Below are 24,807 nucleotides of genomic sequence, written 5' to 3'. Positions count from 1 at the left end.
ATACGCCGATAAATCAAATACATCTACTACTAAAAATATACCGTACGGTATATGTGTAGCAACTGTAAAATGGTTCTTTTGACAACAATGATGCCACACTATACTAAATTCATAATTAACGTTAATATTAAAGATTTTAACACAATATATTTTTATAATAAGTTCCATGATCAAATGATTAATAAAAATCGAAGTAATGTAAGTTTTATAATTTCAAAATATAAAATCGTTACGTATGAGTAAGGCCGAAATTGAATAATCTGGCAACTCTAAACTAATGTCAGAGCATATACGGCTTCCTGTTAGCTTGCTTTGACAGCGCTCTTTCTACCATTTGACAGCAACTGAGGTAGGTCGGCCGCAAAATGGTTGTGTAAAAATTCTAAAATTATTGCAAACATCATAAAGTTGTATGTGAAAATTATGTGTGCAATAACAAATTAAAATATTGACGCTAAATATAGCACATTTGTTGAATATGAATAACAAAAGAAGCTAATTAAAAACTGTGTTTACAATTTTTGTTTGTTTTGCAGTGACAATGGCAGTCCGTTACGAGCTGTGTATTGGTCTCAACAAAGGCCACAAGACCACCAAAGTCAAGAATGTTAAGTACACCGGCGACAAGAAGGTCAAGGGTCTGCGTGGCTCTCGTTTGAAGAACGTAAGTGAGAAATCAATCATATTCCAGATGACATTTTTGTTTACATTGTTTGCATTCATTTACAGATTCAAACCCGCCACACAAAGTTCACCCGCGATCTGGTTCGTGAAGTGGTTGGACATGCTCCCTACGAGAAGCGCACCATGGAATTGTTGAAGGTGTCCAAGGATAAGCGCGCTCTTAAGTTCTTGAAGCGCCGCTTGGGCACACACATTCGTGCCAAGAGGAAGCGTGAGGAACTGTCCAACATTCTCACTCAGCTGAGGAAGGCTCAGACTCATGCCAAGTAAAAAAGTTGGCAACCAACAACAACAGCAACAACATCAAGCAGCACACTTTAAAACAACAGCAACTGTGTTTTTTTTTATATATGTTGCGCGGTGTTAATTACATTTGCTAAAGCGTGTAAGAAAGAAAACCGAATAGTCGATGAAGCCACAATTAAAAAAAATTACAATAATTGCGCATGTGTTCATTTTTTTCGAGTGCATTAAAATAACCAAAACGAAAGTTGAACGTTTGTTAGTTGTCCCATAACCTCACTTTGAGCGAAAGCTTAACTGTTATTTTTATTTCTTTCGGTTGGACTGGATCTGCTGAAAATATCCCAGTGATGCCACTTTTGTTAATAGGTCAATATGGACTATTCTTTAGTAGTCATATCCATAGTTGCTTTAGTTTTTCATTTGGCTTGCCGGCTTTGGCATAATGGAATATATTATGGAATACCCCTGAAATTATTCTTGTTCTCTATATTCTGACTTGCTTGAAAAAGGTATGCAAACAAGTCATTGGAATATCCGTTGACAGGAAGTTTCCAGAGCTAATTGAAAACTAGAAAAGCGAACGGCATTTACTTGTTAAGTAGAAGTTTTCTCTAAATACAATTTACGCATTCAAAAGTTTTGTTAAGTAGATATTTTTAGTGATGTGCATGGTTTGGTTTATTAAATATGCTTGTCGAACTCTTAACTTGATTTACTTATAACTTAATTAAATGTGATTTATAGTTTGCAGTACATAATTCTTTCTAAATGCGAATATGATATTTGTATATATAAGAGACTGCTGGTTGAACTTGGACTTCAGTGGGCCTTCGTTAATATACACAATACAATTAGAGATGTGTGTGTGTTGTGCCGCAGCTGCAGTTCGGAGTCTCGAGCAAATCTTGTTAAGGATAAATTATGCTTAAAAACTATGAGTACTCGGCGGTGCATTTGTGGATGTGAAACAGGAACAGGGGGCTGGAGAACAGGAGCACCATTTGTGAACACAGCCGTTTGTGTTAACGAGTGCTTACTGTATTTCCATTTCAATTTTGATTGATGCATTCAGAAGTCTTCGTCATCTAGGCTGGGCAGCGAGATGGTCACCTCGCCAACCAGTTGCGCCTCGTTGGCATCGTTGGAAACGATAATGCGCTCGTAGTCAACGCCGATCGGATTCACAATCTCATAGCAGCTGCCGGCCAGGTCGGGCTCCTGCTTGATATGGGGCGCCAGTATCTGCTGTGTAACCTCCAAGCTCTCAATGCGCGTCATCTCCAGTCGATAGAAACCATTCTCGTCCACACGATACGAGAAGCGTTTGTGACCCGATGGCAATCGGAAGCCATGCTTCTTAATTAGATGTATGGAGAGAGATTTGCCCGTTTTAAAGAAGCGCTCACAGCAATGGCATGCATAGAAAATCGGATTATTGCCATGCACCTCCAGAAAGTGCTGCAAGCAAATAGATTTGCGTTAAGAAAGAATGAGAGAGATAATATAGATCGATGTTGGCTTACTCGTCTCATTTGCGTATAGGTGCGCACAGAGTATTGACAGCCCGGTTGATCGCACTGATGCACTAGCTTGGAATGGACAATCTGTACGTGCTTGGCCAGATCTGATTCGCGTACACAACGTGTATCGCATTCCGTACACTTATAAGGCTTATCCTTGAGATGGCGGTAACGTATGTGCGTGGTCAGCGAACTGGCCGAGCTGCAGGTCATATCGCACATACTGCACTTGTAACAGTTCACATGGCGCACCACATGACCGCGCAATAGCTTCTCCGTGGCAAAGAATTTAAAACACTGTGCACATTGAAATTTTTGTGCTAGATGAAGAGAGGGAGAGGTAGAGAGAGAGAGAGAGTAAGATATATCTATGTTTATTTGAACATTTACTCACTGTTGTTATCCGGCTGCCGGCGCAGATGATCGAACAACGTTGTTTTCGTTCTGAACAGCTCGCCGCAATGATAGCAGGCAACATGTTTTTTGTTCGAATGCGTGCTAATGTGCTCAATGAGGCGGTATTTGTTCTCCAGCAGCTTGTTGCACAGCGTCCAGTTGCACTGCGTCTTAGGCCTCTCGTCGTCCGGTGACTTTTGTATTTCATATTCGAAGGAGGCATGCTGCACTATGTGATCCTGGAATTCGACAATGGAAATGAACGAACGCTTGCAATCACTCCAGCCGCACTGGAAATTCTGCTTTAACTCGGGCAGCTTGTCGCCGTTGCGTGGCTGTGCATAGCAGGCAGGTATCTCTGGATGGAGCTCGCACTCATGCTTGCCCTGAAGCAGCAGATTAATGTAATAGCCGTGATAATAACTGTGCCGTTCGAACTCTTCGCGGCAATTCGTTTGAAAGCTGCAATCGTTCCACACGCATACACACTTGTCCTGGCCCTGCGACTCCCGTTGCTGTTGCTGATGCCCCTCCAGATGCTCGGCAATGTGGCTATTGAGCAGCCATTCGCCATCGCAGACCATTTGGCAATCGCGCCAGCCGCAGGGTAGCTGCAAATCTGATGATTTTTTCCTTTTGCTCGTTGGCAACTGTTTTAACATTTCGCTTGTGTGGGTGTGCGCAAGTTTATAAACAAAAGTTGTAAAATTCTGGTCAATAAATTGCAATTCCTCCCGTGTAAAAGAAAAACTCTATCGCAATGGTATCGCTATAGTGATGACCATTTTCAAAGTGCATCCGCATCGATATTTTCAGTTATCTTGTATCGATAGGGGTGCAGTGCCAGCCAGGCATCTTGGAGTGTAGGAGTGTAGGAACATTAGCTTATTAAACGCTATGTGGTCAAATGTTAATTGTTTTCTGCCATTTATAAGTTCTTTCTCAAAAACTATAAGGTTTCAATTTCATGGCAGTTTTATTCAAATTTGAGTTTACTTTGTTTCTTTAATAAATATTACAGTTCATTATGTTATTCATTATTGAATTGCGCGCTTTTTAAACTGAATAATATAATAAAATGAATGATACTATTGGAAAAATAAAATAGGAAATGTTTGTGCGGTGTTTGTTTTAGCTGTTTTTAATCGTTGCAGTTATTGCTTAAAATTAAAGATATTCGCAGTTATAGTTAGTTTAAGCCGATTGCTCATTTGCATACCTATCGATTAACTTAACGATATACCACTTTCCCTCCAATTTTTATGATTTCAACAATTGACTTCTCTGTCTTTTCTTTTTACTAATAGATGATTTTCTTTTTCAACTTATATACAATGGTTTGTTTTTGTTTTATTTAAATTATACAATATTGTTGCTATGTTAATTTTGCCTAGAGCAAATGCGCATACTCATGTTCTCTCCACAATATGCCAATAAAAATATACTTACAGGGGAGCTACAAATATTCATGAACTTGTCTTAAAGTCCTGGCATAACATACGCAATGTTGTCCAACGTTGTGGCCAGATTTGTGCTTAGCTGCTTCTTATTCTCCAGCCCAGGTATTTGCGTTGTCATGCAGAGCAGAGGCCCCATCGAGCATAAAAGACTGTCAAGTAGGACAGATAGGCTGCCCGAGAGGGCAACATGTCCATTATGCTCCTTCAAACGTTCTCCAATCACTGTCAAACTTTCGCCGAGCAGCTTTAAGTGGGCAGCCGCATCAATAGCCTCAATGCTCGATGTTGTGCCCTTGCCACTGGCCAGCTCCATATCCAATTGTCCTGCGTTTTGTCGAGCTGATGCGCTCGCCTGGCTACCGGCTACTGGAGTCGCCTTGATTCGGCTATTGTTGCGTTTCTGTCTGCTTTGTGCCCATGTCGAGGGTGTCGACAGTTCCGGCAATTGGCGTCGATCTGCAGCCAATTTCTTGGTGCGGCTCGTTGTTGCACGATTCATAAAACACGAGTCAGGAGTCGCCGTTGCCGCAGAGGCGCTGCCATTGCTTGTCTTTGACGAAGTTAGCGTTGGAGCCAAATCAGCTGGAGCATTGTTTTCCCGGGTGCGTGCTTTTGCTGCCAGTACCTTTGCTTTGCGACGCCAGGCGTTCTTCTCTTTGTTGTTAACATTGGCCCACAGTTCGCTCAGTCTTCGGGCCGCGTTTGCGAAGTCTAGGCAAAAGATGATTAGTTGTTTGTATAAGCTTTGGGATTATGCCTCACCTAGATCTGGAAAGTCGCGTTTGCGCACCTCTCGCGCCCAGAGGCTGTAAGCTGTGTAGCGCACTCGCACCTTGTCCTTTCTTTGCAGTTTGTTATCCTTGAGAAGCTTTCGCTTGTTGGATTTTTCACGCATGTAGAGACTTTGACGGACACGTGAATCGTTTGTGTAAGAGGCCTCCGCTTCGACACCTTCGACCAGATCTTGGACCAATGTGTCTACCTCATCATCGGAGTTCATAAGAGCGCCACGCAAATCGGCTGAGCCACCAATTGTGGGTATTGTCGTCTCCTCATCGGATATATTGTGATTGTGTTCTAGCTCATCGTCCTCGTCGTCCTCCTCGGCGTATGCCAGCGCCAGTTCTTGTTCACGCTCGCGCAGCGCATTGGGTGGTCGACCGCGTCCTGGATATCTGGCCGGTTGCCTGCCCGGACGTTTAGTGCGCTTTTCAATTTCTTCCGGGGACTCGAAGTCCAACAGTTTGGATGATTTTTTGCGTACGCGTCCACTACGTGAAACGCCAGCCACCTGAAAATCTAAACTTTCGTTGAGCAGGGATTCTTTGTTTAGTTTGCACAACATACCCTTTGCCACGGGATTTGATATGGGCGATTCCATTGTTTTGATTTTATTTATTATCAATATTTTTAATTGTTGTAAACGACGCGATGAGAAATCAGTGAACAGCTGTTTGCAGCAGAAACGGTCACACTGGACGATCCGATAGATGATGGTCATGAATGAACCAATTTAGAAGATTGTACAACAATATTTCGATTATCAGTTTGCCAAATGCCAGGCATTGTGAGAGCAAATTCTAATAAACTATTCTTAGCTGAATTTAAACAATAAAAATCAAATCAAGTTTACAATAACTTATAAGCTGCTAAGTCTTAAATAACATACCTTGCTTTGATTCTGTAGATTCAATAATTTTAGTTATTTCAAGAATTAAGTAATTCATCTAACTGTCTAACGTGCTTCATTAAAGAAATTTATTTTGTTTCACAACGTAGTTTGTTCTGCTTCAGAGCTTGTGACGTCATTCCTGTAGATCGCTATAAAAAACTGTTGCGCGTGACGATATCTTCTAAGTTCTGTTACACTTGATATGCATACTTTCGATAGTTTCGATAACGGACCTTTCGATTTGTAAATGCTTTTGATTACAATTCTTGTTTTTGTTTGCGTTTTTGTTGATGCGCTGGGCGACATCGGCATTGAGTCGGCATTTTATTGATTACGTATGGCAAACTGGCGCTTGGCACGCGACGCCGGCCCCCAAACCAAGGACATAAACGACCCCCATATGGACAGGCGACATTAACGTGTTTTTGTTTGTTTTCTGTGTGTGTGTATTAATTTATTTGTGGATGTTGGGTTTTGTATTTGGCGAATCAAGTCCAAAACGACGGTTGAGCCGCTCAAATTGTATTTGTTTTTTAGTTATCCCTCGGCCATTCACTCGGTCTGTGCATTTGTAAAACTCGCATTTAACGTGTTTGTCTGTGTGACTAACCCAAAGCAAATACTATTAACATAATTAATTCATAATTATCAAATCAAAAATAATTCAATCATGTCGACTACAGTTAATACTAGTTCCGAATCCGCGCCCAACGGTCGCTCCGAAACCGATCGCATTTCCGCCGTCGAACTGCAGTCAAATAAACGGATGCTGTACTTTAGCGATGGCGTCATGGAGGAGCTCTCTTCTAGCGATAGCGACGCTGAGCCGGACGTGCCCGATAAGGGCTACGATGTGCAATTGGAGGTAAGTCTTGACTATAATTATTAGCAATCGATGATTAATGTCAACTAATCTGATTTTGTGACTCATTCGGGAGCAGCGCGAACTGCCACTGGGGCCGCGCCTACGTTACAAGGCCACAAAGGTGGGCAATAATATATTGGCCGGCATTGACTACGTTGGCGGTGGCCTTGCCTCCTTCCTAGGCATTACAAATTCGAAATATGCCAGCGAACTTAAATACCATCAACGTGCCAAGGAGCTGGCCGAGGCCGAGGCCGACGAGGACCTTGACAATTGGCAAGCTAACAGCAACGGCAGCAGTAGCAACAATAACAACAACAACAATCGAGCCGACACGATTGTGGTTTGTGCGCCCGCTCGACGCGACGAGGCCGCAGCGTTGCCACCCAGTCGACAATAATACTTGAGCGTGCGATGAACTCCACCAGCGGCAGTTCAAATATAAGAGAAACGTATAAGACAGAAAAATGCTCATCAGGTAAAATTGTAAACAAAAAATTGTACATACCAAAAAAACAAAGGAAATCAATGTATTAAGTAAACAGCATTCAATCATTTTGGACAACTTTATTCGCCATAAATAAGTTACAAAATACATAGTACATATTTATATATAAAAATTGTTTTATTTAAAAAAAAAATGGGATTTAGCATGTTCTCTTATACTATAAATATGAAGCTTGATGCGATTCGATAGAATGCATCATTTTTGCAGCTTTTAGAAAACTCTCAGGACTTAGTTATAAAACTTAAAAGCTATAAATATGTATAAATATATTAAGTACTTTTTTTCCGTTAAATTCTTAATTCTAATGGCACAATGAATACAATTTATGTTTTATTTAAGTACACTTGCGTTTCGAATCGATTTTGGATTTAATTTGTGTTTATTAAATCTTTAAAACATGAATCACAGTATCACAGAATTTATATATATATATATATATATATATATATAAATATATATAGGAAGCAAGATGATAATAATAATTATAATAAAGGGGCAAGAATTGTTTAGTGTGTTGTACTTTGGTTACGCGCTAAATATTAATTACATTAATAAAAGTGCCATCAAATAATGTTGACAATACAATTTAAAGTAACGAAAGGCCAAATAAAAAAATTTAAAATTGAATCAAATTTTTAAAATATTTAAATATTGCACAAAAAAGTTGAAATTTGAAAGCAAATCAAAGATGACGGCACTGCTTCAAAGTGTGAACAATCTTTTCTAAAGAAAAGCAAAAACTCAATTGACACTTTGAACTAGTTCCTTGATTTTCACTCATTTCATGGCATTACAAACTAACTTTAAAGGAACACAACATAAATGTTACAAAAAAAAAAAAAAAAGGAATATTAAGTACATAAACACACACATACATACATACATACATGAACTAATAGTTATAGAAATACATTTAAATGGGTTCCCAAAAGTCAGAAATAGTTTGAAGCCGAAACAAAATTATGCACAGTTTGTTGACCTAATTTGAGATTTATATAAATAAATATGAATCATATATATATAGAGGTTAAGGCACAAGTCGACCTAGAACTAGTCTAACTTTTGACTGTGTGTAGTTTAAGTGATTGCATCCGATTGCACTTTAAAACTAGATTATAAATAGTATAAGGAGAACACTCAACAAATATTAAAAGTTCCACTTCATTGCTAAAGAGTTCTACTATACAATTTTATATATCTTCACAAGCAGCGAGTTGCAGTTAAAACTCTCTCCCTCTCTCTCTGACATCTCTCTAAGGCACAAAAAACCTGTACAAAACTCATTGCCTAAATTAAGTTAACAAATTGTGCATAAATATAGATTTGCTTAGATTGCTTAAATGCAAGTTCAATAGCTAAACTAGGCCGAATCTATGCTGACCTTGACAGGAACGTTGCGTTGTTATAGCCACATTTTACTAACGTGCGGCATCAGACTTGAAGAACTCATGGCAAAAGCAGAGACGAATATGCTGAGGAGACAAGAAGCTGTTAGAAAATTTAACGGTGAATGCAGCTGGTCGACTCACGCTCAGAGCAACGTCTCGTTGCCATATCGCTGCAGCTGCGGATAATGCGTATAGTTGCCATGGTGATGATGACCGTGAACATGCTTCGATGGTGCATAGTAGAGACGCTGCGTCGAATGGGCATGCGGCGTCTGCTGGGTGCTGCGGCCCAGCGAATAATTGGACATTTGGTTAAGCGATATGGAGCCGGCGCCCGTTTGCTGTGCCTTGTGCTTGTAGGGGCTGCTAATCAATGGCGGTGCACTGACCATTGACTGATGCGAGGGACGCACCGAGTGATAGGAGACAACGGTGCTGCTGCATGCTATGTGCGAGCCACGCGAGCTGCTCTGACCATCTAGCTGTTGTTGCTGTTGTTGCAGCTGCTGTTGCTGTTGTTGCAGATGATGGTGATGATGGTGATGATGTTGATGAAGATGCGACGGCTGTGGCTGTTGTTGTTGGTGCTGCTGCTGTTGTTGATGTGGATGGCGATCGGCCGACTGCTTGAGCGGTCGCATGGATAGCTGCCGCTTGTAGAGGCTGGATATGCTGGGTCCCAGTACCCAGGCGAAACAGCAAATGCCCAGCATTAGCTCCATGAAAGCACGCGTTAGATATGGCCAGAGCGGAGTGTTCGTCTCCCTCTGACTTAGCCACACATCGATGTTGGCAAACTCATAGATCACAGCGAGCAGCAGCAGGGCACAGGCGGTGCCATAGATGAACAGAAAGATGCCAATGCCGGAGCTGTTGTGCACGCCCAGCTGCAGCTGCTGTTGCAGGCTTAGTGCGTTGCTGTTGCGCAGTATCTCCTTGTTGCGACAGTGCACCAAATAGCCAGAGATTAGATTCATTGAGCCAAAGATCCAATAGCAGAAGACAGGCGTGGCAACCAGCACCTGCAGCGCCTTGTCCGACTGATTGCCCACAAAGCAAGCGCCTGCAAAAAGAGACCAATTGACCTTAGTGCGGTGTGCAGTTAGGGTATAAGCACGCTTAGCATACCCAACAGCTCATCGGCATCAACGAGTCGCATCACAATCACCGCCGCCGTCTGGAATGCCGGCAATCCCCAGGCCACGAAACAAACGAAATTATTCTGCGCCAAATCCTGCTGAGCGCTGCTATGGCTGCTGGCTCCCTGTCGCTTGGCTGCGGGCAGCGCTATGTGTCCCTTGGTATCGGGGCTGTTGCGGCGTATGTCCCGATGCCAGCCGAGGCATAGAATGGCCCACCTGCAAAAGCATACAAATTTTACAGTCGAACGGCAAATTGAAGTTAGCTTTCGGCTGTATTTTTCCACTTCTCTTCTTTCACCAATTTCAGTGAATTCGATTTCCACTTATCTTTCACATTTGTAGGTGAATTCGGGTTTTCACATTTCAACAGTAAACAGATGCTTACTAAAGCTGCTACTGCCATAGCCGAGTTCTATTTTCCACTTATCTTTCACGGTTGTGCGTGGATTTGAATTTGAACATATATACGATTATAACAGATGTAAACTAGGATTAGTAATCTCGTATCGCGTATCTCTCCCGTATATTTACAGCATGTAGTATTTAGATTTGATATATATATATAGATTTATATTTGGGTTGGAAGACAAAACGTTTTCTGTCATAAATAATGTGCGTTAGCCTATTGCTATCTCTATTGTTATCATTCCCAACCACACGACACGGACGACATCAACATAAAATATACCACATTCATAGACATATCGTAAAACAAGCTTGGGAACTGAAATGAACTGGTTCGCAGTCGTTCTACAAATTTACTATTAGCCACGAACCAAACACGAAAAAGTGCTACTAAACTAGTTCCACATTTCAGTGATTCAATATATATAACAGTTCCAAGATTTACTGAACAAGTTTCAGATTGGTTCCGACTTAGCTACCTATATGAATACAACTTTTTGAGCAAGTTCCAAATTTAAAGTTCAAAATCTAAGATATATTCAATAAGTTCCAGATTTAAGTTACTCAAGTAGAATCTAAGAGCTGCTGAACTAGTTCCAGACTGACTTTGACTATATGAGTCCAGGTACTCAAGTATCCACATTAAAGCCTTTTAGGATCGAAGAGCTATTGAACAGGTTCCACAATTTGGGTACTAATGTTGAAAACCTATTGAACAAGTTCCAGTGATCACTTCACACTGGAGCTTGTTCAAAAATGCATATATTGATGTATTGACATGGATTTTTGAACAAGTTCCATTATCTCAGCACTCAAGTGCTCACATTCAAAGCTCAGTATCTAAGACCAATTGAATAAGTTCCAGCCTAGTTCCTGCATTCGAGGACTTACCAGGCGCAGGCGGCCATCCCAAAATAGTAGCGCAGCAGAAAGACGCTGGCACAGGCCGCATTGGACAGGCCATCGACGCTGAGTATTGATTCGTTGGGCGCCTGAGGATCTGTGCCGCAGGCGGTGCCCGTGCGTCCGACAATGAAACGCACCGTCCAGCCAATGGTGACCATGTTGTGGCACCAGAGCAGCGGCGATAGCAGACGCGACCACTTGGCGGCCGCGTTGCCATTGGCAGCGCTGCCGGCGGCGCAACGCCCACGATTATCACCGCCCAGTAGGAGCAGGCATAGCGTAGCAACGCAGGCGAGCCCCAAGCCGGCATACGCCCAGGTGGATACCCAGATTTCGGATAGATGCTTCTCGCTAGGGGTGAACAGAATGTCTGCCTCGCAGAGCGGCGCACAACGTCCGGAGCGATGCAGTTTCACGTAAAGATGGGATTTGGCCAGCGCCGAGCAGTCGAGCGGCAGCGGTGCGCCCATCTTAAGACCAGGCAGCTGCTGGCCATAGAGCTCGTGATCTTGCAATGTGAGTTGCGTTTCGCCGGGACCCTCCATGCACATGGTCTCGTGATTGTTTTCGCGCGGAAAACGCTCACAGTCGAGCGCCGGTGGCCACGGGAAGCCGAAACCCTGCAGCACTGGATGACAGCGAATGCGCACAGATTCGCACAGGCTGCGGCATGGACCAATCGAATGCACGGGCGCTTTGGGCGTGCACATGGGCACATAGGCGGCGCACAGAAAGAGCTTTAGTTGGGAGCTGCAATCGTACTCGATGAGCGGCGCAAATGTTTGCAGCGTATACTCCACATCCGTTTGCAGCTCATGACCGACTAGATTGGGCATCGATGTTTCATTGTAGCCAATGCCGCGACACATCTCGATCCGGATGGGTTCGCACTGACGGAAAATGATTTCGGGCGGGGCATTGCTGCTGCTGCCAGTGCTGATGATGCTGCTGCTGCTGCTGATGATGGCAGTGCTGATCCCGCTTCTGGCGGGCGTAAACAGCAGCAATGCTGCCAGCAACCATTTTACGTTCATCCTGATTTAACTTGTTGATGCTGCTACGCTTATTGTTGTTGTTGTTACTGCTGCTGGTGCTGTTGTTTAGTTCGTTTGCATAGTGCCTGCCGTTAGCACAGAACTGGTTCCACACGCTTGCGTTTGCAGTCGCACTTATTAGCTAGATTGCAGCTATCTCTTTCCCGCCTGCCTGTCTGGCCACTGGACTCCCCTTGTCAGCTCGTTAACTACCTTGGCGTCGTTCTTGTTATCGTGCGGTCGACGTCGCTGCTGCAAACTAGTTTTTCTGTTCTTGTTCTTTCACAATTGGTATGCAGATTATCTTTTGCCCAATTACAATTTTACACTTTTTCCGTTTAGCTGCTGCTGCTGCACACTTTTGCACTTGTTTATGTTTTCCGTATTCTTTTTTTTTTTTTTTTTTTTTTAATTTTTTTAGGTTTTGTTTGTTTACTTAAAGTAGTTATAAATATCTATATTTATTTATGTTTGCAGTTCGTCACATCGTTTGTATTTGGCCTGCCAAAATTGCTATGCCACCAGGAAATTTCGATCTCGAGCTCACTAGTTGAATGTTTACTTTGGTTTCGTCGCAACCAAGAAATTAGGACTTGTAAATATTGCGTTAAATCGTTTTGGGTAGAACCTGTAGATATGTGCTTATCGATAGCACACGGCTTATGGAAAGTGGCGGCAATTCGATTGCTCCTAGTGCTACAAAATAAGCCAACAAAAATCAGTGTTGACTAAGCGCACACAGCGCTTAGAATCCACATTACAAATTACAACTTTGAGATGCGGGAAAAAAAGGATAAAGAAGGTGATACAAAAATGATTTCTTTTGATTTTTATTGAATTTAATAGAATTATTAACTGGTATATATGTAGATAGCAACAAGTAACACAAATTGCACTTTTCATTTCATCAACGCTATACCAAAAAACAATTGTTCTAACGATTCACAACAATATATGTTCAAATGTTTTTTTTTGTTTTTACAAATTTTTTTTAACAATATCGTTATTCTGTACACACCATTCAACAAGAGCGAAATGCATATGTATTGAGGCGAGCCTCGCACGCATACTCTATTTAACTAACTTTATCTCTCTCTTTCTCACAGACACACACATATGCTCTCTCTTGTTTTATGATTTGCCTGATTGCGGTTATGTCTGATATTATTTTGTTAAATTTCTTCGATATCGGGCTATATATAATATTGCCAAATTGTTAAGCATAACGATTCGGCAACATCTGAGCCCGCCCATCGTGTGTGTGCAGACTTTTCCTAACCGCTTTATGTATATATAAATATATATATATAATTGTATAGGTAGCTTTTGATAAATTTTAGTTTTTAAGATATTACAAAGTAATTTACATTATTTAATTAGTGCGAGTAACAATTACAATAAAATCGAAAAAACAAGCACAATATATGCTCAAAATATGAAGTATTATATATATTTATATTTATATATATATTTATATTTATATATAATATATATATATATTTAAGTCAGCATATATGTATGTAAATGTATATGTATATGTATATGAATATGTATTTATGTATGTATGTACGTATGAGGATTGCCAGCAAATATTTAACAAAAAGCGATAACAAGAAAATATCTTCGATCTAACCGAAGCCTATTTTTCTTCTTAATCTGCTTAACAAGTTCTGGCACATAAAATGATTTAACTATATATATATATATATGTATATATGTCTGTCTGTCTGTCTATATGTATATAAATTTGCTATTATCTGTTCTTTGGTTGTAAGTTTTTGGGATTTCGGTTTTACTCATCGTAGTCGCTGATCATGAGGCCCCGTTTGGTAAAGTTAATCGATGATACTGTTGAGAGATTGGCCGCCCCATCCATATTATCGAAGAGGTCACTAGTAGCTGAGCTATTGAGGGAATTTAGCGTTACGTTGAATGAGCCGCCAGCGGTATTGAAACGCTCCTGCAGCTCCTGTTGCTGTTTCAAAGTTTCCAATTCATCACGCAACGCCTGATTGCTTAAACGCAAATGTTCCGCCTCTTGCAGACAGTCGCGCAGGCTACAAACGAAATCGATTAAGATTACTATATATATATATATATGCATAAATTAGGTTCATTTACTCACCTGTCGATTTCATTTTGCATACTCTTGATGTAGTCACAGGCCTTGATTAGTATTTGAGATTTGGAATCGTTGGGTGGTGTGCGTCCATTCTGCTGGCAATTGCGAATGCTTGCCGCTTTGCTGTCCAACGTCTCAGTCATCGGCTTGTAGCGATTGCCCTCAGTGGGCAGCATCTCCTTCAGCTTGAAGATCCAGCAATTGATTTTATCGCGACGTCGACGCTCCACCTCATTGTGTGTGGCACGCCGCTTGTCGTCCCGCTTCTTGAACGCATCCATCTTGACATTATAGCCGGCAGACACTACAGCTGGAGCTGTGGGTGTTGTGTGGCTAATCACTGGTAAAGAGGAGCTGCTGCTGCTGCCGGTGCCGCTGCCGCTGCCGCTACTTGGCGAATCTTTGCTGGCAGCAACAACGATGTTGTGCGTGGTCGTCGTTGCACCGCTGCCACTAACGTACAGCACGTTCGTGGACGGTGTGGCAATGGAGTCCGGCTCCAGTTTAATGGAAGCCATTGGTTGTGCATGTTGTAGCTGTTGCTGTTGGTGTTGGCGTTGGTGTTGCTTCTGCAGCAATGGCTCATTCGCTTTGGGATTTGTGGTAGTGGTGGTGGTGGTGGGGGTGTCTTTAACTAAATATATTTCACAACCCGTTGGGAGCTGCAGATTCGTCGGCAACAGCGCATGCAGTGCATCCAAATCTGGCTCCTGTTTAATGCTCTCGATGGCATAAAACTCTTGAGATTCATTCGAATTGTCATCATCCCCGCATATGGTCAAATAGATTTGTGCACCGTTATTCACATCCACGCTGCTAGCTAGAAATATGCCATTTGTTGTTGTGCTACCATTCCCGTTACTGTATGTGGCATATGCAACGTCGGCTGCTGCGGCTGCGGCTGTTGCTGTTGCCGCTGTGGCTAGCTCCAGACGTGGCCTTTTCTTCACATTCATTGCAGCTGATTGGTGGTTGTGATGCTGTTGTTGTTGTTTTTATTATTATTGTAGCCGTTAGATGTCATCTCACTTTGTTATGATGCTGTTTGTATGTGTGCACATATACATATATATGTATACACGTTACAAATGGGTGTCTTCTGCTCTTCTCTTGTTGTTGCTGCTGTTGTTGTTCACGTAACTTTGTGTGTAATTGAAGAGTCGAACAGCTATTAACTACCGTTATGGCAGAGCATTTGAAAAGAACTCGTTGGCAATTTGTATTGCGCTAGTTTGGCCATTTAGTTGGCTAAAGTACACACTCACACATTCGTCGACGTTGTTGTTAAACAACAATAATAATAATTGTAATTCCGACGATATGTGGCTGTTCGTTTTTTTGCGTCTGGCATCCTTATCTGCATGCAGACTTCTTCAGCTGGCAACCCCACCCGCAGCCAAGTGACTCAAGAATTATCGCATAAGATAACGCAATAAAAGTATATGCAATTCGAAATAGTACAAGACATTTTTGTTCTGCGCATCTACGTCATATGTGCACAATTGATGTGGTTAACTTTATTCGCTATGGTAAGAATAATACATGACACTCGATTTAATAGTTGCTAAATATATTAAAAATGTTCTTCAAGTCCATAATGAAAATTTTGAATTTTAGTTGAAAATTATATTTAACTTCGTCGTCATTTAAACCTATCGCTGACCTATCGAAAGCTGCGCACAGCGTAACCTTCTTCTTTTGACCCTGCCTAAATCGTTGCTCACATCGATATACCGATTAGTTTTTGGCAATGTTGCGATACAACAACACAGTGTAATATAAACAAGTCTAAATCTTTATTATTAAAACTTCCTATTAAAATTACTATTTAAAAATGGCCATACCATCAGCAACGGATTCACTTTCGCTTGCGTTGAAAAATCGCTTTCTTCCAAATCTGGAGTATTTGCTGCAAGGCTCCATTCTAGACACAGCCGTCGAGCATTTGATGCATAGGTAAAACAAATACGAAAGACCGGCACAGTGTGAAGATAACTGAAATTGCTTTCATAGATTGAAAGGCCTATGTGATAATGTGGATACCTCTCCGGAGACGTTTCATGATCTCGAAGTATGCATGAGTCTGCGTCAGCCGAACTCTCCTCAGCCACTGCTGCTGCTACGCGTAAGACGTGCACTGGGACGCGATGCGCCGTTCCAGCTGCGTTACCTGGGACAGCCGGAGGTGGATATGCGTAGGCCGACGCTAGTGCGCAGCTGCATGGACTGTGCCTGCACCAATGGCATTCTCGACTTCCTATCCGAAATGGGCTTTCGCCTCGAGTTCGAATATATAGCAAAAGGTTAGTCAAACAACTTATGAATAAACTGTGAAAAGCTACTTCATCTTTCATTGATTTTTTGGCAGGCTACATGTTTCGCAAGGGTCGCATGAAGATTACCGTCTCCAAGCTCATCAAAATTGTGCCCGGCAAACAACAGGACATGGCCAACGAGCCCATCTCGCAGAGCTACATTGTTGAGCTATCTGTGGTGGCGCCCACGGGTCAGGAGAATGTGGGCGAGGAGATGCGCGTATTTGCAGAGCAACTGAAACCGTTAGTGCAACTGGAAAAGATTGACTACAAACGTCTGACCAATATACCATGAAGCTATTGCACTTCATGTCCAACCGCGTGTTCTAAATTATACAATTTGTAAACTTTTTACAGAACCAAATGCTTTGATTGACGAAAAAGTTAGCAAAAAGCGTAGATCAATGCCATTTTGGATATATATAAGACAATTTTACATACCGAACTGTTTTAATAAGATAAAACCGAAGTTTTCAACCCATTTCATTCGAGTTTGTCCTTGAAGGTTAAGAAAAAACTTTGATTGACCGAACGATAACAATTTAATTGCAACTTCTAAACTCTAACACATTGAGAAATACATTCAAAGCACAAATCCATTAAACATTATTATATGGAAGGAAAGCTTGACAAATAGATGGGGGAATGCATAACGTTTCCAAGTTATTTACTAGACACCAGCTGCACCAATCTAATCCTTAAAGGCTTCATTGAGTGCCGACAAATTGCGATCACTGACGTGACCCTGTAGATCGCTGCGACCCATTAGTGATATGACCATTTTAAGTGTGCTCCAGATCGATTCGGACATCTGATTCTGGCCAACGGCCTGGGCATTGGGCAGCTCACGCGAGGCATTTGTGTGCGCCTGCATGGTAAGCGCCGTAATTAGATGTTCGGCTGCCTCTTTGTAAGCTTTTAGGTTCATGCAGCAGACGCCGACGTTGTAGCGTACGCGTATGAATCCTGGCTGCAGCTGAAGCGCCTGCTGATATGCTTCGACTGCCTCCACGGAACGTGAGCCATTCGCCAAGCTGGCGCCCAAACGATTCCAGAGCTTGGCATTTTGTGGATCGACATGCACGGCCGAGCGATAGCAATCGACCGCCTTATCAAATTCGCCAGACAAATTGTAGAGCACTCCGAGAGCCTCCTGCAAATCGGAATCTACTTGGGCGGGGTGCATGCGCACAGCCTCCAAATAGACTTGCTGCAGATCGCGCAGCTTATTGCCGCCAATCAGCGAGGAGGCCATGGTAAGCACCTCCGATTGGAGCTGTGGGTAGGCGGTCAGCAGATGCTTATACTGTGGGTGCACCTCTAGCCAATTGGAGAGCATTTTCACCGCATTGCTCTGCAAGCCTTCGTTGGTATAGCATACGGCCAGGGCCATCAGCACCTGACGATTCTCTGGCTGCATTTCGAGTGCTTTCTTAAGAGCTGCTATGCCCTGTGGGTCCATTTCGTTTTCGGCCTGCGAGATGCCTAAGAGTTGCCAAATTTCGGCCCGTTCCGGTTCCTTCTTGACAGCGACCTCGAAGCAGAGCACGGCACTGGGTATATCGCCCTTAGTCAAGTATTCCTTGCCCTTTTCAAAGGCATTGTCCAATTCGGCCATCGGATTCTGCTCGGCAAATTCGTACTCCTTGTAGGCGTCCAGATTCTCATTGAACTCGGATAGCCAGGGATGTTCGTTCTCCTCCGCCAACTTTTGCCATTCGTCTTGTAGGCGCTGCCAGAATTTCTCGTTGAAATTTGTTGCAGTTTGCTCGTTTTGCTCCCTATTGCGCTGATAGTCACTGATCCAATCCTCCAGAGACTCTGCGTAAGTTTCCACCCTTGGCAGATTATCAGTAATGATCGTCTCGACGTTGCCGTCGAAAAACGCATCGTGCTGCTGCTGCTGCTGCTGCTGTTGGTGTTGCTGCGGACCAGCTGTGATGGCCATGTATGGCTGTCGCATCATTTGGTTTGGCATAAAATTTTGAGTGCTGATCATGGTTTCGTCGAAGAAATCTTGCGATTGCATGGGCTGCGGCATCTGGACCGTTTTATTTTGCTGCGATTGCTGCTGGTTCTGCTGCTGCTGCATAAAGTCCCGACCCCACTGGTTGGCCATTTCATTCTGATGCTGCTGTGGCACTGGTCCATGGATGTTGACGCCGCGCATTTCTTGTAGCAGTGTGTCCATTTGAAATGATTGCGGTGGGCCAGCTACTTGACCGAGAAAATCGTTGACTAGTTGCTCGTCTGGGCGCAAGCTGCGTTCGAATTGCGCAGGAGCAAACCCCTCATCCTTGTGGGCGACATCGCGGGTGAATTGGCCGCCCAGCTGCATCAATGGATTGACGGCACCACAATCGCCTTCCACAAGTGGACGCAAAGACATCTTGCTACGTAACTGGTTACTGGTTTTGATCAGCAGCCGATTTGAGGATGGAGGGACTTTAAGATAAGAAACGAAACAAAAGTCCAAATGTCCACAAGGGGGATGGACTACAAATTTGTACTGTGTTTTATTGATTTATCGAGGCCAAGCAGATATCGAACTAGTCAGTGTTATTGTACAGCTTATCGATTTGTGTGTTATCGAGATTGGTTGCGTAGAATTAGAAACTTGGGCGCCAAAGTGCTTACAATTAATATTCATGTGCTGACCGAAAAATTCGTTAAAAGATTTAAAACTATTATCGAACACATGACTGAGAAACTTTACAGTCATTTGCAAAAAACCATACTTTGATATCTGACCAATAGTTTGAAACTATTTAAATACTAATTATATATGGAATACTAAATATGAATTTATTTTCCAATATATCTCACGAGGTGAATATTTAAATTAAAAGTGCTATAAAAGACTATATTCTTCTCTAAAGTTGATTAACTAAAGAGTTATAACTATAGTTATAATAAAAGTTAAAACAAATGTTAAATACATAAAGCTGTGTGAACAAGTGTTAAGTTTTAACATAGTATTTCTTGGATTTGTTGTCAAATGATTTAGTATTTTTGGTATATTTGGCTAAAACGCATGCAGCAACACTGATTGCACTTCACTGTGAAATTCGTTCGCTTGCACGTGTTTTTGTTATTCTATTGGAATAAAGGAAAATTAAGAGGCAAAATTAACTGTGCCAGATGGAGCACGACAACTACACTGGCGTCAGCACGCTGGGCATCGACAATAGCAGCAGCAATGCCATGATCCTATGCTGCGAATGCGGCGTGGCCATACAACCGAATCCTGCGAATATGTGCGTAACATGTTTGCGAAATCATGTGGACATAACAGAGAATATACCAAAGCAGGCGGTGCTGCACTTCTGTCGCAACTGCGAGCGTTATCTGCAGCCACCCAATGAGTGGGTGCAGGCCTCGCTTGAGTCCAGGGAGCTGCTGGCTGTTTGCCTAAAGAAACTGAAGGGATTGAAGGAGGTGAAGTTGGTCGATGCGGGGTTCATATGGACAGAGCAGCATTCGAAGAGGATCAAGGTCAAGCTAACAGTGCATGGTGAAATCTCTGGCGGCACAGTGCTGCAACAGGTCTTCATTGTCGAATTTACTGTACAGAATCAAATGTGCACCGATTGCCATCGCACAGAGGCCAAAGACTTCTGGCGCTGCCTGGTCCAAGTGCGTCAACGGGCTGAGAATAAGAAAACCTTCTACTACCTGGAGCAGTTGATACTCAAATATAAAGCACACGAGAACACGCTGGGCATCAAGCCCGAACACGGCGGACTCGATTTCTACTACGTCAGCGAGAATCATGCCAGGCGCATGGTTGACTTTCTACAAACAATGATACCTGTCAAGGTGACCACCTCGAAGCGCCTCATCTCACACGATATACACAGCAACAACTACAATTACAAATACAATTGGTCTGTGGAAATTGCGCCCATTTCGAAGGACAGCGCCGTCTGCCTCTCGAAGAAGCTGCGCCAACAGCTGGGCAACATTTCGCCCGTTTGCCTGGTGAACCGGGTGTCGAGCAGCATTCACCTGATCGATCCGCGCACGGCACAGATAGCCGAGGTGAATACTCAGGTCTATTTCCGTGCGCCGTTCGAGGCCATTTGCAATCCGAAGCAATTGATCGAGTACATTGTGATGGACATCGATATAATACATGAGAAGGATCGCAAGACGTATCCGGGCCAGGGCATGGTCTCCTTCAAGCACGCCCTCTGCGACATTTGGGTTGTGCGAGCCTCGGAGCTGGGCGTCAACGATAATCCCATACATACGCGTTCGCATCTGGGACATCTGCTGAAGGTCGGCGATTCGGTGATGGGCTACAATACGGGCGAGGCGAACATCAATGATCCGGAGTTTGATAAACTGAGTCCCGAGCTGATACCAGACGTTGTGCTCGTCCGCAAGCACTACGATCGCCAAATGCGGCTCAGCCAGCGCCTGTGGAAGATAAAGCATCTGGCGGACGAGGCGACGGATGAGCGTAGCAAATATGATTATCACGAGTTCCTCGATGATATCGAAGAGAATCCCGATATGCGTGGTCAGATCAATGTCTATCGCGATAGCAAGAAGACGCTGCCCATTGAGGTGCAGCAGAACGTGGGCGATGTGCCGCAGATAACGCTGGCCGAGATGCTCGAGGATATGACGCTCGAGTGTGCGGACGATGAGATGGGCGAAGAGCAGGAGGAGGACGCGGCGGCGACGGAGCGGCAGGAGCCGCAACTGTAGGCACAGACCAGGAACTAAACGAGCTGAACAGGAGGAGAAGCAGACATAGCTATAAAAGGTCTTAAGGGAAAAGCAAGACAGAAGCAGCACTGATAGCTGAGGCAGAAGGAGCAAAGGAGGAGGTAAAGGAGTAGCAGCAGCAGAGGAGCTGCTGAAGCAGAAAGTCCAGGCGAACAGGAAACGCAGCTAAAGAAAGTCTTGTTAATTTCATTCTCTTTTTTATTATGTATTTACACACACACAAACATATATATATATATATATATATATATATATATGTATTTACACATATATATAATTTGTTGGAATAAAACAAATAATAACATTATATAAATTGATTTTGTTTTATATCTAACATCGAATTTAATAAGATATAAAGGAACTCTCAGCAGATATATATACTGCTATATACATATCTGATTGATATGAAAGCGAGATTAGCTAGTTAGAATACAATTGCATATCCAGTTGGGCTGCATTAGCTACTAACCCAATCAGATACCGCATAATAAGAAATTAGAGAAATTAATTCGGCGAATACATATTATCTAGTTGGACATGTAACATGCCAACTAGAAATGTATTCAAAGTCTTGTTGGAACAGCGCCACAAAATAACTAATCAGTATACAAATGCTCGTTTTGCACTTGCCAGCAATTCCAATCAGAAGATGAACAAGTTTGTGGAATTTGTGGAATCTGTAGGAATGAGAGCTTGTTATATATATAAATTCGATTTACATATAGATTAGATAACTCCCCTATATATAGAGAGAGATATGAATAATGATTTAGATTTGCAGCAGATTGGAAAGATGGGGAAACATATATAGAGCTCTACATATTTCGATTAAGACTAGACATCTATTATATATAAGATTATTTTACAAAGAAAACAGTACGGAAATTTCATTAGCTGTCGAATTATACTAAATAAAAATATAGAAAAATTAAAAATTTCGATTATAAAGTCAAACTAAATCGCATTGGAATCACATTCAATTGGTTAAACTACATGAATTTGCCTTTGAGTTGGCTTTCTACAGTTTTACAGTTAGAAGTGCATAAACAATTTCTGATTATTTTAAATAGTGGGAAATCTCATAAATCCACTCAATTATCCAGTCCCAATTGGGGTCTCATGCAATTGGCAACACGCTTCAATTTCTTTCATATTTGACTAATTGTTGGAAGCCTCGAATATCCACTTCATTGACTCGATTTGCTTCCAATTGGATATGCCTTTAAATATGCCTTTCAGTTGGACGTTTGCTTAAATTGATTTGCAATTGGAATTGAATTCCAATCCCATGAATTCGGTTTCGAGTTCGAATTCGAGTTTCCGTTTTTCCTTTTGTTTTTACTATTTGCTAATACAATAAATAAATTTTGGTTTAGTTAGATTTATGAATTCTGATTCAATTGGATTTTCAAATTGCAATCAGATTCAATTGGAATCGCATTGAATTCGTTTGACGGACACGATATCCACTTAGAAATAAAATTTTCAATCAATTTGTTTTTCCTTCCTTCCGTTTCCCTTTCAGCGAATGCTGGATGTGTTCCTTGGTTGCTTGCTCGTTTGATTTTGGTTTTTGTACTTGCGAGGCAATCTCCACTGTATCCTTCGGCTTGCTTAGGAGAGGCCCAGCTTAGGCTTCTCCTTGAAGAAGTAAACATCATCGCAATCGCAATGCTGCGATTCCTCCAGATCCAATAGGATGCGCTTTATGACGGGCAAAATGTGCTTCCTGGTGGCCTGCACGTTATGCTGCATCAAGAAGCAGCCGCCCATGAAATTGGATTCGAACGCGTGTTGGCGCAAATCGAGTGAGGGCATCGCGCATGCCAGCAAGCCCTGGCGCACACGCTGGACAAGCTGGGTGTGCCCGGTTAGCGAGATTAGCGCCAGATCGCGCATCACATGGCCGCCCTTGAGCGGCGGCACATACATGCCCAAGAGGACAATAAGATTGGTGCCGCAGCCAAATTGTCGTATTGCGTCCTCGGCGTCGCTCAGCTCGATGAAGTCCCGCACTAGCATGGGCAGTCCGGCCATGGGCACCATATGGCGCGCAGTTTGCAGACACTTCATATCCTTGCGCAGGACCTCGAATAGAGTCAATTTACTAATGTCGGCACGGGCTGCCACTAGCTCATTGAAGATCTGGTCGCGCAAACGCTTTCGCACGCCATCATCCAAGGGCTCCTGCTGCTGCTGCTGCTCCAGCTGCTCGACCATGGCCAAATCACGGGCACAGAAACGCTTAGCAGTTGGCGAAAAGTTGATTGTATCGAGGACAATTGTCGCATGCAGCAGCTGAGTGACGATAGCGGAGCGCGGCTCCTGCTCAGCCAAATAGCGCTCGCCCACAAGTGTGGCACAAGAGCCCAACTCTGGCTCGATGTGGAGCACGCAGTGTGCCGGCAACTGATCCACTAATGGATGCTTCTCCATCGGTCGATGGTCGAGAATTTCACCGACATTCGCTGCCCAGCTGTTCACATGATGATCCACCAAAATGACATTGATGTCTGGGTTGTTCAACTTCTCTGGGAGATCGTCGCGAAAGACGAGCATTTGTTCATTGATTTCACACTTTTGGAACATGTGACCCACCTCCGTTTTGAGTGGGTAGTCGAGACGTGGTATATTCAACACGGGCACAAAGTCCTGATCCTTCTGCCTGGCTGCATAGATGAAGGCCAGCGTTAAAGCTGAGACAGCTGAATCCAAATCGCACGACTCATTGCCTATCACTAAATTCAGCTTACGCTGGTTCACTTCGGGTGTGGGCGTAGGCGTGGGCGTCTGCCGGGCTGCCGTCGAGGTGGCCGCCTTATCGGGTAGATACTGTAAATAGATATTTAAGTGAAAAGCAGTTAATTGCGTATATTGCAACGTTTCACTTACGCGGTTCAGCGTGGAACGCGTCTGCAACAGAAAGCGCAAGAGACACATTTGCCCAGACCTAGCAGAGCTCACACAATTTTCACATGAAATAAATAACAAACGGCTATGAAACTATGTGTGAAAAGCCACAGTTGTCACTAGATTAAATAGAGTACACACGATAGTCGCAAGCAACAAGTATCGATAATGACCAACGGTTGCAATGTGAGTGAGAGGGAGAGAGTGAAGCCTTTACCACCAAATCGGGAATGCAGGCGATAAATGCAAGCAACAAGTATCGATAGTATTTAACAGCTCGCTTTCGCGCCTTAAATTGAACGAATTGCTAGGCTACTGTATTATCGATTCCAACCATGAGCAACAGGTATCGATGAACTCTGACAATTACGTGCTGTAGTTTAAATGCAGTTCAACCATTCGCATGTCAACTACTTGTAAGCGATATTAGGAGGTGCTGTATTTACAAAGTTACGTTATGATATAAGAAATTAAGCATTTCAAATTAACATTATCCA

At 42.9% G+C, this 24,807-nt stretch overlaps 10 protein-coding genes across 13 annotated transcripts; 4 read left to right on the top strand and 6 right to left on the bottom strand.

Annotated features, from left to right (window-relative positions):
* The first annotated feature begins 251 nt into the window (after positions 1-251).
* LOC111593483 (60S ribosomal protein L36) lies at positions 252-1,124 on the top strand. Its single transcript, XM_023306244.2, has 3 exons — positions 252-349; positions 537-664; positions 730-1,124. The coding sequence occupies exons 2-3, from the start codon at positions 542-544 to the stop codon at positions 952-954; spliced, it is 348 nt and encodes a 115-aa protein (XP_023162012.1). The 5' UTR covers positions 252-349; positions 537-541; the 3' UTR covers positions 955-1,124.
* A 459-nt stretch (positions 1,125-1,583) lies between these two features.
* LOC111593481 (histone H4 transcription factor) lies at positions 1,584-3,538 on the bottom strand. The gene is made up of 3 exons (XM_023306243.2): positions 2,845-3,538; positions 2,454-2,770; positions 1,584-2,388 (listed from the first exon to the last, which is right to left on the bottom strand). The coding sequence occupies exons 1-3, from the start codon at positions 3,506-3,508 to the stop codon at positions 1,999-2,001; spliced, it is 1,371 nt and encodes a 456-aa protein (XP_023162011.2). The 5' UTR covers positions 3,509-3,538; the 3' UTR covers positions 1,584-1,998.
* A 629-nt stretch (positions 3,539-4,167) lies between these two features.
* LOC111593416 (HMG box-containing protein 4) lies at positions 4,168-5,793 on the bottom strand. Its single transcript, XM_023306158.2, has 3 exons — positions 5,654-5,793; positions 5,069-5,605; positions 4,168-5,017 (listed from the first exon to the last, which is right to left on the bottom strand). The coding sequence occupies exons 1-3, from the start codon at positions 5,685-5,687 to the stop codon at positions 4,326-4,328; spliced, it is 1,263 nt and encodes a 420-aa protein (XP_023161926.2). The 5' UTR covers positions 5,688-5,793; the 3' UTR covers positions 4,168-4,325.
* A 317-nt stretch (positions 5,794-6,110) lies between these two features.
* Positions 6,111-7,414, top strand: LOC111593417. 3 transcript variants are annotated; one of them, XM_023306161.2, is made up of 3 exons: positions 6,115-6,416; positions 6,662-6,843; positions 6,920-7,414. In XM_023306161.2, exons 2-3 carry the CDS (start codon positions 6,745-6,747, stop codon positions 7,241-7,243), a joined length of 423 nt encoding a protein of 140 aa, XP_023161929.2. In that variant the 5' UTR covers positions 6,115-6,416; positions 6,662-6,744; the 3' UTR covers positions 7,244-7,414. The 3 variants fall into 3 exon arrangements, with proteins under 3 accessions (XP_023161927.2, XP_023161929.2, XP_023161928.2); XM_023306160.2 differs by having other exon boundaries at positions 6,115-6,420; XM_023306159.2 differs by having other exon boundaries at positions 6,111-6,843.
* A 1,007-nt stretch (positions 7,415-8,421) lies between these two features.
* LOC111593402 (frizzled-4) lies at positions 8,422-12,639 on the bottom strand. The gene is made up of 4 exons (XM_023306123.2): positions 11,178-12,639; positions 9,868-10,097; positions 8,881-9,802; positions 8,422-8,823 (listed from the first exon to the last, which is right to left on the bottom strand). The coding sequence occupies exons 1-3, from the start codon at positions 12,224-12,226 to the stop codon at positions 8,883-8,885; spliced, it is 2,199 nt and encodes a 732-aa protein (XP_023161891.2). The 5' UTR covers positions 12,227-12,639; the 3' UTR covers positions 8,422-8,823; positions 8,881-8,882.
* Positions 12,640-12,938: 299 nt separating this feature from the next.
* LOC111593406 (mediator of RNA polymerase II transcription subunit 18) lies at positions 12,939-17,163 on the top strand. 2 transcript variants are annotated; one of them, XM_023306126.2, is made up of 4 exons: positions 12,939-13,028; positions 16,199-16,304; positions 16,362-16,651; positions 16,717-17,163. In XM_023306126.2, exons 1-4 carry the CDS (start codon positions 13,004-13,006, stop codon positions 16,956-16,958), a joined length of 663 nt encoding a protein of 220 aa, XP_023161894.1. In that variant the 5' UTR covers positions 12,939-13,003; the 3' UTR covers positions 16,959-17,163. The 2 variants fall into 2 exon arrangements, with proteins under 2 accessions (XP_023161894.1, XP_023161897.1); XM_023306129.2 differs by lacking the exon at positions 12,939-13,028 and having other exon boundaries at positions 16,015-16,304; positions 16,717-17,162.
* LOC111593405 lies at positions 13,873-15,768 on the bottom strand. Its single transcript, XM_023306125.2, has 2 exons — positions 14,352-15,768; positions 13,873-14,283 (listed from the first exon to the last, which is right to left on the bottom strand). Exons 1-2 carry the CDS (start codon positions 15,302-15,304, stop codon positions 14,019-14,021), a joined length of 1,218 nt encoding a protein of 405 aa, XP_023161893.1. The 5' UTR covers positions 15,305-15,768; the 3' UTR covers positions 13,873-14,018.
* A 26-nt stretch (positions 17,164-17,189) lies between the features above and the next one.
* Positions 17,190-19,195, bottom strand: LOC111593404 (peroxisomal targeting signal 1 receptor). The gene has a single exon (XM_023306124.2). It carries the CDS (start codon positions 19,050-19,052, stop codon positions 17,355-17,357), a length of 1,698 nt encoding a protein of 565 aa, XP_023161892.2. The 5' UTR covers positions 19,053-19,195; the 3' UTR covers positions 17,190-17,354.
* Positions 19,196-19,661: 466 nt separating this feature from the next.
* LOC111593425 (60S ribosomal export protein NMD3) lies at positions 19,662-21,635 on the top strand. The gene has a single exon (XM_023306169.2). It carries the CDS (start codon positions 19,805-19,807, stop codon positions 21,377-21,379), a length of 1,575 nt encoding a protein of 524 aa, XP_023161937.2. The 5' UTR covers positions 19,662-19,804; the 3' UTR covers positions 21,380-21,635.
* A 650-nt stretch (positions 21,636-22,285) lies between these two features.
* LOC111593397 (exopolyphosphatase PRUNE1) lies at positions 22,286-24,464 on the bottom strand. The gene is made up of 2 exons (XM_023306118.2): positions 24,293-24,464; positions 22,286-24,232 (listed from the first exon to the last, which is right to left on the bottom strand). Exons 1-2 carry the CDS (start codon positions 24,338-24,340, stop codon positions 23,015-23,017), a joined length of 1,266 nt encoding a protein of 421 aa, XP_023161886.2. The 5' UTR covers positions 24,341-24,464; the 3' UTR covers positions 22,286-23,014.
* Positions 24,465-24,807: the final 343 nt, after the last annotated feature.

The sequence above is a fragment of the Drosophila hydei genome, unplaced genomic scaffold (genome assembly GCF_003285905.1).
Source record: "Drosophila hydei strain 15085-1641.00,03,60 unplaced genomic scaffold, DhydRS2 tig00000237-arrow-arrow-pilon, whole genome shotgun sequence".
In the NCBI taxonomy this organism is placed as follows: domain Eukaryota; kingdom Metazoa; phylum Arthropoda; class Insecta; order Diptera; family Drosophilidae; genus Drosophila; species Drosophila hydei.
This window is presented reverse-complemented; position numbering and strand designations above follow the sequence as displayed.